This window comes from Puma concolor, chromosome B3 (genome assembly GCF_028749965.1).
Source record: "Puma concolor isolate L17-30 chromosome B3, mPumCon1.1.hap2, whole genome shotgun sequence".
NCBI lineage: Eukaryota > Metazoa > Chordata > Mammalia > Carnivora > Felidae > Puma > Puma concolor.
This window is the reverse complement of record NC_141672.1, coordinates 144,176,656-144,192,546: the sequence shown is the minus strand read 5'-3', so window position 1 is coordinate 144,192,546 and position 15,891 is coordinate 144,176,656. Positions and strand designations below refer to the sequence as shown.

The 15,891-nt window shown below is 43.4% G+C and overlaps 1 protein-coding gene and 1 pseudogene across 5 annotated transcripts in view; both read left to right on the top strand.

The window, feature by feature from the left end:
- The window catches only part of BLM (BLM RecQ like helicase), a 91,493-nt gene that overhangs the window by 61,873 nt on the left and 13,729 nt on the right, over positions 1-15,891 (top strand). For all 5 annotated transcript variants that reach the window (XM_025918915.2, XM_086711618.1, XM_086711619.1 and 2 more), the window contains 3 exons: positions 6,589-6,784; positions 9,017-9,207; positions 13,193-13,340. In XM_025918915.2, coding sequence (XP_025774700.1) covers positions 6,589-6,784; positions 9,017-9,207; positions 13,193-13,340 — 535 coding nt within the window. The remainder of the gene's footprint in view (positions 1-6,588; positions 6,785-9,016; positions 9,208-13,192; positions 13,341-15,891) is intronic.
- Positions 4,939-6,399, top strand: LOC112856123 (thioredoxin-like protein 4B pseudogene; annotated as a pseudogene).

Here is a 15,891-nt window from a genome sequence, read left to right as displayed (position 1 = left end):
ACGCGAGTGAAATCATACAGTATGTGTTCTTTTGTGACTGATTTATTTAGCATAATGTTTTTAAGATTTATCCACATTGCAGCATGTATCCGTACGTTATTTCTTTTGTGGCCAGGTAGCTTCCATGGTAGGGATATAGCCCAGTTTGTCATCCATCCATCAGTTGGTAGACATTTGGTTGCACCCACTTTTTGGCTATTGGCGCATAATGTAATGCTTCTGTGAACATCTGTGTACGTGTTTTTGTGTGAACACGTTTTCAGTTCTCTCAGGTGGGTACCTAGGAATGGGATTGCTTAGTCGTACGGTAACTCTACGTTTAGCTTTTTGAGGAACTACCAAACTGTTTCAAAAGCAGCTACAGAATTTTACAGTTTGAGCAGCAACGTGTGAGGTTCCAGTGTCTCTGCCTTATTATTATTACCCATTATTGTCTTTTTTACTGTAGCCATCCTAGGGGATGTGAAGTGGCATCTCATTGTGATTTTAATTTGCATTTCCATAATAACTAATGGTGTTGAGATTTCTGAGATGACCGATTTATCACCCAAGTGGATCAAGAGGAAGACAACTAAGAACACTCTAGGCATCTCCTATAGCAGCAGGTGCCGGCCTTGGATAGATCTTTCTCAGTAACATCGATGACTTTGAGGAAAACAACTAAATAACTTTTTCAGCCTATGAAGTTTTCAGGTCACAAAAAGGGAAATTACCCTGAAGATTTAGAGGAAAAACATCTCTCAAAAGTATTTTCTAACGGAAAACAGAAGAAATCTTAGAGTATATTAGCCTAGTGTCCTTGGAAAGATGTCAGAAGACTTGACTTATATGAACCAGAAGCACTCTACCATAGGAAGATTACAGGCTGAGATGAAGGCACAAATAAAAATGAAATTTATCCAGATAAGAAAATGCACGAAAGGCAAAACAAATAGAATTATGTATCAGGACACAAATGGTTCAGATCAGTGCAGACATTTGCATCAATCAGGTAACGAATAACTTAAAAATGTGAAGGAAAGAAAACAGATTAAAATTAGGGGAAAAAAGGAAAATGGTATTTGTTGGTGTCAGGGCATCCGCCTAAGAATAATCAGTGTGTCCAAGAAGGAAATCAGGATAGTTGGGATACAGATACAACAGGCAGATGTGTTCTAAATGAGTACATAAGAAATATTTAACGAATTTAAAAGCTTTATTTCCGTGTCACTGGGGGAAAAGGTAAATGTAGACATAGTTCACCGATTAACGAAGGGCTAAAAGAAATTACATTCACCAAGATAAAGAAATAAGATACTCTACAGAAACCAGACAGACCTGAGACTGTTTCACTAAATAACAGAAGCAGGACACGCGGTCTTCAGAATCAGAGAAGGGAAGCCTGGGACTGAAGAATTTCACAGCCTGCTCATTGTCATGTGTGTTGAACACAACGGAAGGGCACTTTCAGATTGTGAAGTCCAGAAAGTGGATCACTGCCTTATCGTCAGTGAAGTAATCACAGATGCCAGTCCTCCCTAACTTGTATATTTCAGCAAAATTCCAGTGGGTTTTTTTTTTTTTTTTATTCCTTTGATAAACTTTTTCTAAAGTTTGCCTGGAAGAATATCCCAGTTTAAATAACCGAAGGAACTTGGCAAGAAAAGGAAAACACATGAACACTGGCTTTGCAGTACATCACAGACACATCAGTGACACAGAAATCCAGAATTCACCTGGAAAATGTGTAAAAATAGCGTGTGGCAAGGAAGGCACTGAAAAATTAAAAAAGGAGGGTGATCCAACCAGAGGTACCACTTACCTGCTGGGAGGGATTGTTTTGGATCCTCCTATCAAAATCACAGGTAAGTAAAGCTATTGGTATTTTTAAACGTAGGAGCCCTGGCTGGAAGAGAACCTGAGCTTAAAAAGAGCTCAAAAGGAAGGAATTGATAGAAATGATTAAAAACCTAAATACCTAAACACTTGTGTGTTGGTGAGCAAAATTAAAGGCAACAGCAAACTGGGGAAATAATGTCTTCAGCAAATAAAACATCCCATAGAGCGTGTAAAACTTTGATAAAGACATGAATCTCAAATAGTAAATTACCCCACGCTATCAAGAGACATCGAAAAGGAGCTGAGGGTGCTTTGGTGGCTCAGTCAGGTAAGCATCCGACTCTTGACTTCGGCTCAAATCACGATCTCATGATTCCCAGTTTCGAGCCCTGCATCCGGCTCTGTACTGACAGTGAGGAGCCTGCTTGGGATTCTCTCTCTCCTTCCTCTCTCTCTGCCCCTCCCTCACTCACACACGCACTCTCTCAATAAATAAATAAACTTAAATTTTTTTTAATAAAAAATGAAAAAAGGAGCCAGCAAAGTCTAGGCACAAATGTATTCCAAAGTGCAACTTTGCTAATTATTAAATCCAAATTTAAAAACAGTGAGCGACCATTTTCACCTCTAGTATTAGCAGACTTCTATTAACTGTTGGGGTCGATGCTGTAAGGGGCAATTTCCTACAGTGCTCCTGAGAGCCTTTCTGGAAAAAAATACTGTAGACTGTACAAGAGCCTCAGATCTGAAATATGGGCATGGAATTTACATGGCTGTTTTTTTACTTTTTTGTTGTTGTTGTTTTTTAATTGAAGGATAGCTGACAGACAATATTATATTACTTTCACTTCAGCACAGTGATTTGACAATTGTACTTACCACTTCTCACCATACAAGATTATTGCAATGTTGTTAACTGTATGATAGTGTTATATAAACAGCCTAAATGTCCTGAGAGAGTGACTGGGTACATTATAGAGCATTCCTGACATTGAAAATGGTTTGTGAAGAATTTCATAATGATTTGAAAATGTTCAAATGTCAACGATGGAAAAACGTAGGGACAAATAGAATCCAGAAGTGTGAGATCTCAACCATAAAAAAGAAAATTGAAGAACACCTGGGTGGCTCAGTCAGTTAAGCATCTGACTCCAGCTCAGGTCATGATCTCACAGTTCGTGAGTTCGAGCCCCGTGTCGGGCTCTGTGCTGACAGCTCAGAGCCTGGAGCCTGCTTGGGATTCTCTGTCTCCCTCTCTCTGCCCCTCCCTCGCTCACTCACACTCACTCTCTCTCTCAAAAGTAAATAAACATTTTTTTTAATAAAAAAAAAAAGAAAAGAAAATTGAATAGAAAAATAGATGAGAAAAAAGCCAAATATTTTCAAGTTCTTTAAATCTCTACGTATAGTATAAATATTCCACAGTACACATGCATACAGATAACATATTTGTATATATGTACATAAAACACTTTGATCAAAAATATGGTTTTAAAAAATTGGTGAGTTTTTGTTTGTTTTCAGACTAGCTAATCCTTACCATCCAGGTATAATAATACAGTCACTGGACAACCTTGATCTTGTTAGATTTGTGAGATAGAATAAAAACTTCATTGTTTTTCTTCACAAAGAAATTATTATAGTCTGGCGTTTTAAGAGCAACACAGAAATAAAGAAGGAAGTAACAGCTCGACTAAGCCAGTTTTCCCAGTGACAAGGCTAAAGGCTTTCAGGGGAAGTTGGCTTCAGGGTCACCTCCCTGGGAGCCTGCAGACTGCCCCTGGCCCACCCCTCGACCTCAGCAGACCTTGCCCTTGGGAGACTTGCCCTTGGGAGCCCCCCTACTTGTGGGACCGCCGCAGGCCATGCCCTGTGGGCCTGTGGGCTGCCACCCCACTCTGCACAGCCTCCCCACCTGCTCTCAGCCACTAGAGGCTCCGGCAGACTTTCTCTCTCCAAGGACATTTCCTTCAATAAAAGTGCCATAAATCTGGGGGGACGACTAGCCTGTAGTTCAGGCCGCAGCCGTCACCAGTGTGGACAAACACGCCCGTTTGCTATCAGCCTACTCCACCGCGTGCCGTTCCTCTCCCTGGTGCCCAGTGACCGAAATCATGTCATCGGCCTCAGTCTGGCTACCAGGTAGTTTGGTTGCTTTTGAAATACTGGTCTCGCAGCTTTATTTGTATAATATAATTTTGCCTGGAGATGTAATGTTTTTGGGTTAATAAGCCCTAAATTTGCAACTGCCATGGTTATTCTTGAAAATGGTTTTTTTACTAAAAATCAATTTATGAAGCTCCTGAAGTTCAACTGTCACCTTGGTTTTCCTAAGTAATTTGCATCAGCCACGATGCATGGTCTCCAGTCTTTTTTTTCCCCCCTAATATAAGCAACTGTCAGACTTTTACTCATGTGAGTTCCAATAAAAATTTCACAAGTTTTTACTTTGAAATCAGCTGTTGAGGAAAAGAAGCTGGTGTGTGATTGATCAGCTGCTCCCACTAGGGAAAAACAGATGGTAAACACGGGCACAGGTGACATTGCCACGGTTCCTGAAGCATCAGAGGCACTAGCAGTGGTCATCACCCTGGAGCTCCTGAGCGACCCGATCATGACCATGACCTCGGTGCTATGGCTGTGTGGGCAGTGCCCCTCATACCTCCATATCAAAAACATAAGAGAGGGGCACCTGGGTGGTTCAATCGGGTAAGCATCTGACTTCAGCTCAGGTCAGGATCTCACGGCTCGTGGGTTGGAGCCCCGCATTGGGCTCTGTGCTGTCAGCTTAGAGCCTGGAGCCTGCTTCGGATTCTGTGTCTCCCTCCATCTCTGCCCCTCCCCCACTTGTTTTTTGTCGCTCTCAAAAATAAACATTAAAAAAAATTAAAATTAAAAAAAAAAAACAACAGGGGCGCCTGGGTGGCGCAGTCGGTTAAGCGTCCGACTTCAACCAGGTCACGATCTCACGGTCCCTGAGTTCGAGCCCCGCGTCGGGCTCTGGGCTGATGGCTCAGAGCCTGGAGCCTGTTTCCGATTCTGTGTCTCCCTCTCTCTCTGCCCCTCGCCCGTTCATGCTCTGTCTCTCTCTGTCCCAAAAATAAATAAACGTTGAAAAAAAATTAAAAAAAAAAAAAAACAACAACATAAGAGAACTAGATGTGGCAGCACGTTCGGAGTGCTGACTGCTCTTGAGTCTGGCCCCTTATGTGACAATACCAAATCCATGAGAAAGTGCCTGCCATCCCACCACACGAGCCTCTTTACCTTTTTGGGTCTCAGTAGTAATTGCAAATTATCAATATGAAGATCTCACATTAGTCATGCAAAATAATGGGACCAACTTAAGAAACTAGATTGTTGTTATACATTTTTTTAAGTGGTCTGCCAGAGTTGGGAGGCAGTAACCCCTGGGTTACTTTGAGTTAGGGTCGCTGCTTTTGGTGTAGAAGAAGGGAACTGCCAGTGTACCAACCTTTTGGAGAAGTGGTTGGGGTTGAGGACAGTCCTCGAGTGGAAGAGAAGGAGGTGCCTTGCACAAATAAAGAGTGACGGTGAGGATAAATATTTGGATCATATCGAGGTGAGCTTCCTGTTGCCCAAGCTAACTAGAAAAAAGAAGTAGACCAAGCAATAAAAAGTACTGCAGAGAAGGCGTTGGTTCAGGTTTGGGAGAGATGAGCATCCTGTCTGTCTGCAGCCAGATGGTATTCCTTCTAAGACGTCTTCTGACCTGAGTAGAATGGCTGCCATGTATCTGGTAGATGTGGACCGAACTCCCGTTTACACGCACTATTTTGACATCAGTTATATTCCATCTACTGTGTTCTTCTTCGATGGGCAGCACATGAAAGTGAATTAGGGGTCTCCTGATCACACTAAGTTTGTGGGAAGTTTCAAAACCAAGCAAGACTTCATAGATGTGGTTGAAGTAATTTATCGAGGAGCAGTGAGGGGAAAGCTTATTGTCCAAAGTCTTGCTGATCCCAAGAATATTCCCAAACGTGACCTTCTCTATCAAGACATTTAGCGCATTCACTACTGTCAAAGTTGAAGAAAAAAGCACATCGTGAAACAGCACCTGAACCCAGCTGTGCCATTTTCCTGGAGTCCTTCGGACGTGTGTTTGTTTAGCGTCCCAGCGGAGAAGAGTGCTGACTTGGGTAGAAAATACCCCACCCCCAAGTAGAAGACAACGCTGACGACCGCAATGAGCAGGGATGCTTAAATGTCTGTTCCTTGCAAACCCCAGAGCAGTCAAGATGACTGGGGTCACTTTACCCAGCGGGATTTTTGAAAATTTATATTGTGCTTCTCTTTAGTCCTTAAGATGTTACAGAATCCTTCTGAACATTGGCTAGTATATTTATGTTGATTTTGATATACAAGTAAGATAGGAAATCACTTCCCGTAAGAACAGAAGTACTTATTTTTTACCCTAAAGGTACCCACACACATACGCTTGCCCTCACCTGTTTCTCCACTCATGTATTTGTCTCATGCTCTCCTGTCTCCAGTCCTTATTATCTCAGTTTCTCTTGAAATAAATGATTCTCTACCGATAGGAGAAGAAAGGAAGGAAGGAAGGAGAAAAAGAAAGAAGGAAGGAAGGAAGGAAAGAGAAAGAGAAAAAGAAAAAAAAAAGAAACTAGATAGTTGTATAGAGTGCATTTTAAAGTAAAATAGAGGATAGAGCTTTTACAGGCATCTGTGATTAAAATGTGTCTTTAAGTCTGTAATGAGTCTAACAGGCTTTTGCTCTCCCATCAGGTTATCTGTGCAACAATAGCATTCGGAATGGGGATTGACAAACCCGACGTGCGATTTGTGATCCACGCGTCTCTCCCTAAATCTGTGGAGGGTTACTACCAGGAATCGGGCAGAGCGGGGAGAGATGGGGAAATATCTCACTGTCTGCTGTTCTATACCTATCATGATGTGACCAGACTGAAGAGACTCATCTTGAGTAAGTCAAGCCCCGTTGTAGAGACATCCTGTCCTTTTCAGCCTCGTGATAGTAATCTCCTCCTGCTATTATGGTACTTCTGGTCCAGTTTCCTTCAAATAGTCGTAGAAAACTCGAAGTGTTTATGTAGATATGGAAATTTTACTTCAGTTCACTTTTATTGCACAAGTATTACACGCTTGTCATGTAAAACTCAAAAGATGCAGGCGTGTGTATATGGACGTGCATGAGGCAGAAAATTTCCAAAGCATGCTTGTATACAGTTCTACTCTAGGAAGGAACCCCAGCTGTTGGTTTCCTTTGTCCTTCCAGATTCAATCTCTGCATGCGTCCTTGCATGTAACACATATTTCAAACACGCAGAATGGTAGAATGGAAGGAGTAACGAACGCTCATGTACCACCAGGTTAAGAAATAAAACCCCCCGTATGTCCCTCTCCTATCTCAACCCCCCATCAGAGATAAGCAGTATTTTGTATTTGCTGTTTACCCCTGCCAAATGCATGTATTTTGCAATGTGAGTGGGATGTGCCTGTCCTACGTAGACGTACAGTGACCTTACTGTTTTCATTCTACGCTAAGATGTAGCCACATGTGGTTTGACTACCTAGAATTCCCTAGTACGGTTTATTCCAGGTCTACTTAACCAGTCCTCTTTGAATAGAGACCTAGATTATTTCTTGGTTTTCACGTTATCAGCAGTGCAACATCGAGCATTTTTGTACGGGTATCTTTGGGCGTTTGTGCGCTTGTGTGCATAGGATACGTTTCCAGACTTAGACTTGCCAGGTCAAAGCGGATACGTATTTTAGAGTTTTGTTATGCCCTCTGCCCATCTTTCTATTACGTTGTGCTAGTTAAATGTATTTCCTAAGTAAGTTTTCATTTTGAGACTGCTTTTGAACGGACCCCGCCAGAGATACTACATATGGGATGTGACACTTACCAGGCACCGTGCCAAATATTGTATCACCTTTTTTGCTCATAGTCCCTGGCTTTTGAGGCAGAGTTTGTCCGATGAAAAAAGGGAGCTTCATTAAGGTTTTGTAACTTGCCCCCGGGAGCCCCCATGAGCAGCAGCAGCAGTAGGGTGGGGGGCAAGTGGAAGGACAGTGGTAGCGATACTGACAGGGGGCATCGCTTGGCACCCCTTCGCCGCCACCTTCGCTGCTTGATTATATCCCTTCGCTCAGGCTGCACGACAAGCCTGACAGGGGCTGCCATTTCTCCCCTCATTTCACGGACGAGGACGTGAGATGCGAGCCGGTAAGCGGCAGCGCCCTGTCGGGGCCCAGGTCTGCCTGACCCCCAAAGCCCACGCCCCTTGCACTCTATGTAACAAGACGATTCTCAGTGAAAAAATGAAACTTTTAAACTCAGTGTGTCCACGTGTGTTTTTAAACAGAACCTGTATTAAGTTAGGTCCAAACAGTTTAATAAGCATTTGAAGTCTTAAACACTTAGCAACATTTTGGAAAAAAATAGTACTCGTAAACTAGAAAAACAAGTTTTATTTTCTTTCTTAACTAACCGCAGTTGCTTGCCAATGGTAAGTATGTGTGCGTCATTCTCAAACCTTGAAATTAGATTAGATGTTGCTACCCTTACTTCCTGTTTCACACGGGTTTTCTGGAGGTACTTGTTTTTATCCCAACAGCCTCCAACACTTCAGTTTCACAGAGATGAACATGGGGCGGCCCTGCAGACTAGCATTTTGTGGGGTGCCAGGAGATGTTAGGTACTTCTGTGTTTCCCTGACATTTAAAATACCCCGCAGTATTCACCGCAGCACCCCGGGGCTCCTCAGCACGGTTCTGGAGCCACTGGCTTAACTGCTTCCATCCCAGATGCCCAGGGAGGCGTGCGGCCCGCTACCATAGTTCCATCCATGCTCTGCTGACTTTGGACGTGCAGTCAAGTACATGAGTGTCTGATAAGTACAGTAAAGTTCAGTCAGATTTTCATTGTTGGGAACAACGAAGATTTAAAAAAAATTGTTCAGCCACTCTTGATGACAATCTTCATTTATTCCTATAAAACTAAAAATTTGAGGGATAAACATTCAGTTGATTATAATATAGAATGATGTTATGTTGATATATAATGGCTACTAGTAATTTTCTTTCATTTAAGATTTAAAATTATATTAATCTATTCTAAACATTTTGGTAGTGTTTTCTTCTATTTTTCTACTCTAAGAAGTGTCTTTACTATGTGCTTCACCTCTTTCAGTGGAGAAGGATGGAAACCGTCATACAAGAGAGACTCACTTCAACAATTTGTATAGTATGGTGCACTACTGTGAAAATATAACAGAATGCAGGAGAATACAGCTTTTAGCTTACTTTGGTGAAAATGGATTTAATCCTGATTTTTGTAAGAAATACCCAGATGTTTCTTGTGATAATTGCTGTAAAACCAAGGTAAAATGAGAAAGTTTTAAATTCTTTGTAATTCAGGAAATTGCTAGGACTTTGTTTTTTCTTTCTTTTTTTTTTTTTTTTTTTTTTTGTTTTGTTTTGTTTTGTTTTTTCTTTCTTAATTTAGCCAAGTTAGGTTACCATACGTGGGCCCTTGGGGACTGAACTGGGGAAGGTGGCTTCTTCCCCATAGTAATTTGGAATAGAAACATTTAGTAGTAATTCTGTGGAATAGTTTTCAAATTAGAAGCCTATGAAAAGTTTACTGGACCTGTCCAAAATGCTAAGGTTATAGATGTGTACCAAAGGTTACAGAATATTTTAGAAATACCGTTAATCTGTAGATAACCCAAAAAGATCTGACATGTACAGGTAGAATATTTAAATCAAATTTCAATTTATATTGGAAGAACTCTTTTTCGAAAGAGTTATACTAACTAGTGGACCGTGCATTTGAATCAGGTCAATTACGTTATTCTATAAATTGGTTATTTAAAACCTATAAAGAATGAATAGCAGTAGCTTCTAGATGAGTTTGCTATTGTCTGTCCTAAAAATAACTGTGAGAAGTTGTTAAACTCATTCATCGGGTACTTTATTTTACCTATCATGGTGATTCTGTGTTTTAATGTCTCTGTACTTAACAGAGCATTTTCACATTATTTGAAATGTTGGTGGGCTCCCGGGTGGCTCAGTCAGTTGAGCGTCCAACTTCGGTTCAGGTCATGATCTCGTGGTTCACGAGAGCCAGCCCCGCGTCGGGCTCTGTGCTGACAGCTCGGAGGCTGGAGCCTGCTTGGGATTCTGTGTCTCCCTCTCTCTCTGCCCCTCCCCTCACTTATGCTCTGTCTCTGTCTCTCAAAAATGAATAAACGTTAAAAAAATTAAAAAAAAAAAAAAAAAAAAAGAAACGTCTGCAAGGTGCTAGGGATTCCCAGATGAACATGGTGTGGGCCAGTTCATAGACTGGAGGGGGACAGACAGACGTGGATTCACATAATCGTGATACCATGTGAAGAATAAAGTAGTTACAAAGATCTGCAGTGCTGGCCAGAGCAGAGGGTAATATACCCTCCCTTAGGGTGGAATCATGGATCGGCAGCCATCCCCCACCCCCCCACCCCCCACCGCCCCTGCCTCAGCCTGCCCCCAGCCCTCCCCTGTAGATGCTGCCTATCACTTCTCGTTTAGCAAATATTTGTTGAGTGCCTGCTCTGTGTCAGGCGCTGTTCTAGGAGTTTGGGATGCATCACTGAACAGGATATAAGCATCCTTGCCCTTGTGGGGCTTACGTTCTAGCAGAGGGAAGCTGAATACAAAAGCATAAGTGCGTGTCAAGCACAGCAGTATAAGGAGTCAGGAGTGGCGGGTGGGGGGCACAATGCGGTATTGGGTAAGGTGGCCCAGGGAGGTCTTATTGCAAAGATGCAGTTCCCTGGATGTGGGCATTCTTGGCCCCAAGGTGGGGCGGGGGGGCATACCTGTGCATTGGGGGGATAGTGGGGGAGCCCGTGTAGCTGAGCAGGGCCAAGAGTCAAGGGGAAAGGAAAAGGCAGGCCAGAGCAGCGAATGGAGGGCCGAGTAACTGGAGGCGTGGTGTGACCCTCCCCCCCACCCCAACCAGGATGTTTGGGGGAGGACATTTGGCAGGATGGATCAGTTAGGTTTATGGTGTATTGAGTTAGGTGTGTCTGTTAATTGAGGAATTCTGGAAAGAGGCTTGTGGTACATAGGGATTTGGGCATATAGGTGGTATTCGAAGCCACGTGCACAGATGAAATCTTCCAGGATTTAAGTTTAGACCGAAGAGAAGAAAACCAAACCTCTGAGCCCTGGGACATTAAGAGGTTAAGGAGAAGAGGAGGAGCAAGGAAAGGCGACCAAGAAAGAGAAGTAGCAAGGTCATAGGAAAACCAAAAATATGCCCAGAAAGTGGTTCAGAAAGGGGGGTGTGCGAGCCACTCAAACCCTGCCGCTAAGCTAAGCAGGGAAGGGACCAGGAAGGTGCCACTGGATTTAGCTCCACGGGAATCGAGGCGGCTTGCATTTGTTTGACCAGTTTCGGTAGATGGGGGCAAAACTGGAGACGGTGAATATAGAGAACTCTTACCAGTTGTGCTTCAAGGATGAGCAGAGAAACGAAGCAGCAGCTGGCAGGGGAAGCAGCCCGTGGCTGCACTGATAGGAATGCACTTGTCCAGGATGAAACGTTGACACGTGAGGAGAGAGGAGAGAACCGCTGGAGCAGTGTCCTTGAATAGACGGGGGGGTTGTCTAATGTGCAAGTCGAGAGATTGGCTTTAGGCAGGAACCTAGAGAGTTCATCTGGAATAGCAGGAGGAAAGAGAAGGCCATGCAGGACTGGCGCCAGTGATCGATGTTGTGAAGGAATCTGCAAAAGCTCTCTTCCGGCTGCTTCAGTTTTCTCAGTGAAGAAGCAGGCAAGGTCGGCAGCGGCCAGGATAAGAGAGTGATTGAAGAGCAAGCAGAATGGGAAGTGGCCGGCTAGGACAGTTCGGCAAACTTTATCTTAAAAGGGCCAGAGGAAATCCGTCAGGCTTTGTGCGCCTCGGTATCAGGGTCTCTGTCACAGGTGCCCAGCTCTGCTCTCTTAGCCCCAAAGCAGACATATACAATAAATACATCGATTTTCCATGGCTATGTTCCGGTAAAATTTGATTTATAGAAACCGGCATCCAGCTCGTAGGCCACAGTATGCCGACTCCTGCTCTAAGAGAGCAGAGGAGTGATAGACTGGGGATGTATGATGATCACCTGGCCGCGGTCAGGGTCCCCCTGAGGTCTGTGGCCATTTGCTGAAAGCGCAGACATTCAGCGTGGTTGCATGTGTTTCTCCAGCCAAGTAGTTTCTCAGCTACTGAGGTACAGGCATGGAGTGGTGAAGAATTGGATCTACTGTGTGTCAAGCAGTGAATGTGAATGCGGAAAGGCCAGGGAGTTGAAGTTATGTGGACCGGTAGTATTGTAATGACCGCTGTGGAATTTAGGCTGAGTCAAGAGATCATCTGATGGGAACCCGTGGATGGGCAGGCCCGGTGGATTGTTAGGCTCAGAATGTACTAGATGGCGTGAGGTGGCAGTCGTAGAAGGAAGGGGTTGCCGTTATTAGTGAGGCCAAGGTGGTGGGCATGACCATGGACGTGAGCAGCTGGCATTCACAGAGGACAGGGTCACTAGGGCAGAGGAGATCAGGATGCCAGAGGCCAAGGTGTGGGGGATCATCTGTCTGCTGAGTCACCAAGAATCAAGGCAGGCATGGTGTGGGAGGGGAGGACAGGGCCCTGTTTCATGACGGTCCCAGACAGAGCCTCAGAATCACCACCAATTTTTAGAATAAGACAAGAAACCTGTTTGTCTTGAGGTTGTTAGACTGCAGCAGATGAACAAGAGTTAGAAGGTAAGGGGGCTGCATAGATAGAGGCCAGAAGCATGATGCCACTTTTGAGAACAGCAGGTGGTTAGTACTGTGAGTTTACAGAGCCAGGATAGATGAAAGCAGACAGGTCCTGTGGTAATGGGGGCTTAAAAAAGTAGGCCACATTGGGAGACCAGTGAGGAGAAGGAGGGAGCAAACTGACGAGACCATTAAAAGGGTTGACTGTGCCATCAAAGCCCCAAAAGTGATCAGAGGTCACCAGCCAAGTAAATGCCAGAGCACTGTTCTAGAAGGTATGAGGGGTTTGAAAAGAAGGAGACAACAGTCCCACCCACAGCATGCTATCGGGTAATTGAAAGATGAGAGGTATGTCTGTAACACAGCAATAAAACATACATAGTGGAGTGCTAATTGTTCTAGACACAGGGTCAGTGTAAGAACTTAGAAAAGAAAGAACACTTGGAACTTGGGTTTTGGTCTTGGTTTTGGTGTGGAAACGGTTTGTTGTGAGACTACCGTTGTTACTATTAAACCCTAGCAGTCTAGGTTATCATCTTAATTACACCGAAAGTAATCTCTTTTTATTCATAGGATTGTAAGACAAGAGATGTGACTGATGATGTAAAAGATATTGTAAGATTTGTTCAAGAACATAGTTCAGCACAAGGAACACGAAACAAACCCCCTGCAGGTCCTTCTGGGAGATTTACTATGAATATGCTGGTCGACATTTTCTTGGGTGAGTTCTCTGTTTTATAGTTGCAGTTACAGCAGTTGAAATTGAACATCTACAGAAATCATCTCAAGTACGTGGAAAAAAATCTCTTTTGTCTGTCTTGTAGAACTTAAGGATTTCAGAATAAAACTTCTTGAGTAACAAAAGAAAATCAGCTTTTATGAATGATAACAATTATTTGTGTAGAATTTATATGTTACTAAGGTGAGGTTTTCACATTCAGAGAAGCAAGTAATAGGGCAAAGTGGGTACAGGGGATTAAGAGGTACAAACTTACAGTTAGAAAATGCAGATGTCACGGGAACGAGAAACACAGCACAGGAAATGTAGGCAATACTGTTGTAAGAACATCGTGTGGTGTCAGTCGGTGTCATGGCGGGCGGAGCATAATGTGTATAGTTGTTGAATCACTATGTTGTACCCCCAAAACTGATATAACGTTGTATGTCAACGATACACCAATAAAAACAATAGGAATAATAAAAATAGATACAAAGAAAATATTAACGCATATACAACCTCATCTGAATGAATGGACTGTAACTTGCTTGGAGAGTCACCTGTTGAGTGACTTCCATTTCCGGACGGCAGCCTGGGCAGAAGTATCTGTCTTCTTTTTTTTGTTTGTTTTGAGGCCCTGTCAAAATAATAGTGTGGAAATAAAATGGGGATTTGATTCACAAGGGCATCGGTAACCAGAGAGAGCCCATCATCAGATTCAAGATTTTTCAAATCTTTTAGGGAACGAATGGAAGCATGTTGACGAACGGAATGAAATACAATAAGCCACCGTGCAAAATTAATGAAGGAGAGAGTCTTAGACGAGGAGGGCTCTCAACCAGGCAGAACTCCCATTATCAGGAGGCCTCAGACTGAGTCTCCAGGTCCTGGGGGTGGGAGTGTAAGCAGAGGAGCCACAAACAGGAGGGGGCAGTTAAAGTCGGCCCACGAAAGAACTCCATCAAATGCCAGCCTGGAATGGATTCCAAAACAAAAATCAAGTGCCCGAGGAATAGAAAGGCAGCTGAGTTAGGGGCCAGAGCCCCCAAGCGGCATTTGGGGACCACCCAGCCTAAAGCAAACCTGCAAACTGGATATCTCTGTTCACTGGAGGGATTTAGGGGGAAATAGATACAAAATAACGGGGGGCAAACCACTTCAGAAGTTTAACCTGATCCCTGAAGGTTAACTACAACTGGATAGTCAAAGGAGAAACCAAGTTAAGTGTTTGACCCTGAGTATAGAGACAATTTACAAAATAAGTAGTAGCTTTAGGGAGAAAGGAGGGCAAACTCATAATTTAGTTTCTTCACAAAGACTTAAGTAATAATAGAATGTTATGGGAAAGAAACAAAGAATGAGAAAGAGCTGTTAAAAATTCTAAGTGATTGACGTAGTAAATTTAGTGGAAATGTTGGAAGGTAAAGTCAAGAAAATCTTTTAAGACTTGAGCAAAAAGATACATGGAAAATATGAGAAAAAATATAGATCACTTCTTAGGAGATGTGAAGTCTGACAAAATTTTTGAAATAGAATTAGAAGGAATTATCAAATTTCCCTGAATGAAAGAGTAAAAAATAAAAAGCTTTCAGATTAAAATGTCCACCGAATGCCAAAGGAGATGCTTTATGAGATTTAAGGATACCAAGAGTATGGGGCACCTGAGTGGCTTAATCGGTTGAGCATCTGACTCTTGATTTCAGCTCAGATTAGGATCCTAGGGTCATGGGATCGAGTCCAGCATTGGACTCTACGTTGTGTATGGGGCCTGCTTGGGATTCTCTGTCTCTCCCTCTCTTCCGTCTCCTTCTCTCCCTCTCCCTCTCTTTCTCTCTCTTCCCTCCCTCTGCCCCTCTCTCCCCAGCTTACTCACCCTCTAAAAATAAAACAAATCTTATTTAAAAAAAAAAAAAGGGGGCGCCTGGGTGGCGCAGTCGGTTAAGCGTCCGACTTCAGCCAGGTCATGATCTCGCGGTCCGTGAGTTCGAGCCCCGCGTCAGGCTCTGGGCTGATGGTTCGGAGCCTGGAGCCTGTTTCCGATTCTGTGTCTCCCTCTCTCTCTGCCCCTCCCCCGTTCATGCTCTGTCTCTCTCTGTCCCAAAAATAAATAAACGTTGAAAAAAAAAAAAAATTAAAAAAAAAAAAAAAAAAAAGGATAAAAAGAATACCAAGAATAAAGTGATGTTGGGGAAGAAAAACTTTTCCTCCACCCTGTTAGATTTAATGTTTGGGGGCCTGTGAATTAAACTGACAAAAGACAGATTTAATCAAAATGTGGCTCAAAGGGCCTATTAAAATTGGGGCTTAGGGGTGCCTGGGTGGCTCAGTTGGTTGAGCATCTGACTTTGGCTCAGGTCACCATCTCAGGGTTTGTGAGTTCGAGCCCCACATCAGGCTCACTGCTGTCAGCAGTCAGCCTGGATCCCACTTCAGATCCTCTGTCCCCCTCTCTCTGCCCCTCCCCTGCTTTCATGCTCTCTCTCTCTCAGAAATATATAATCATTTTTTAAAAATTGGAGCTTATATACCATCTTAATAGGGGAAGGGGAAGAGG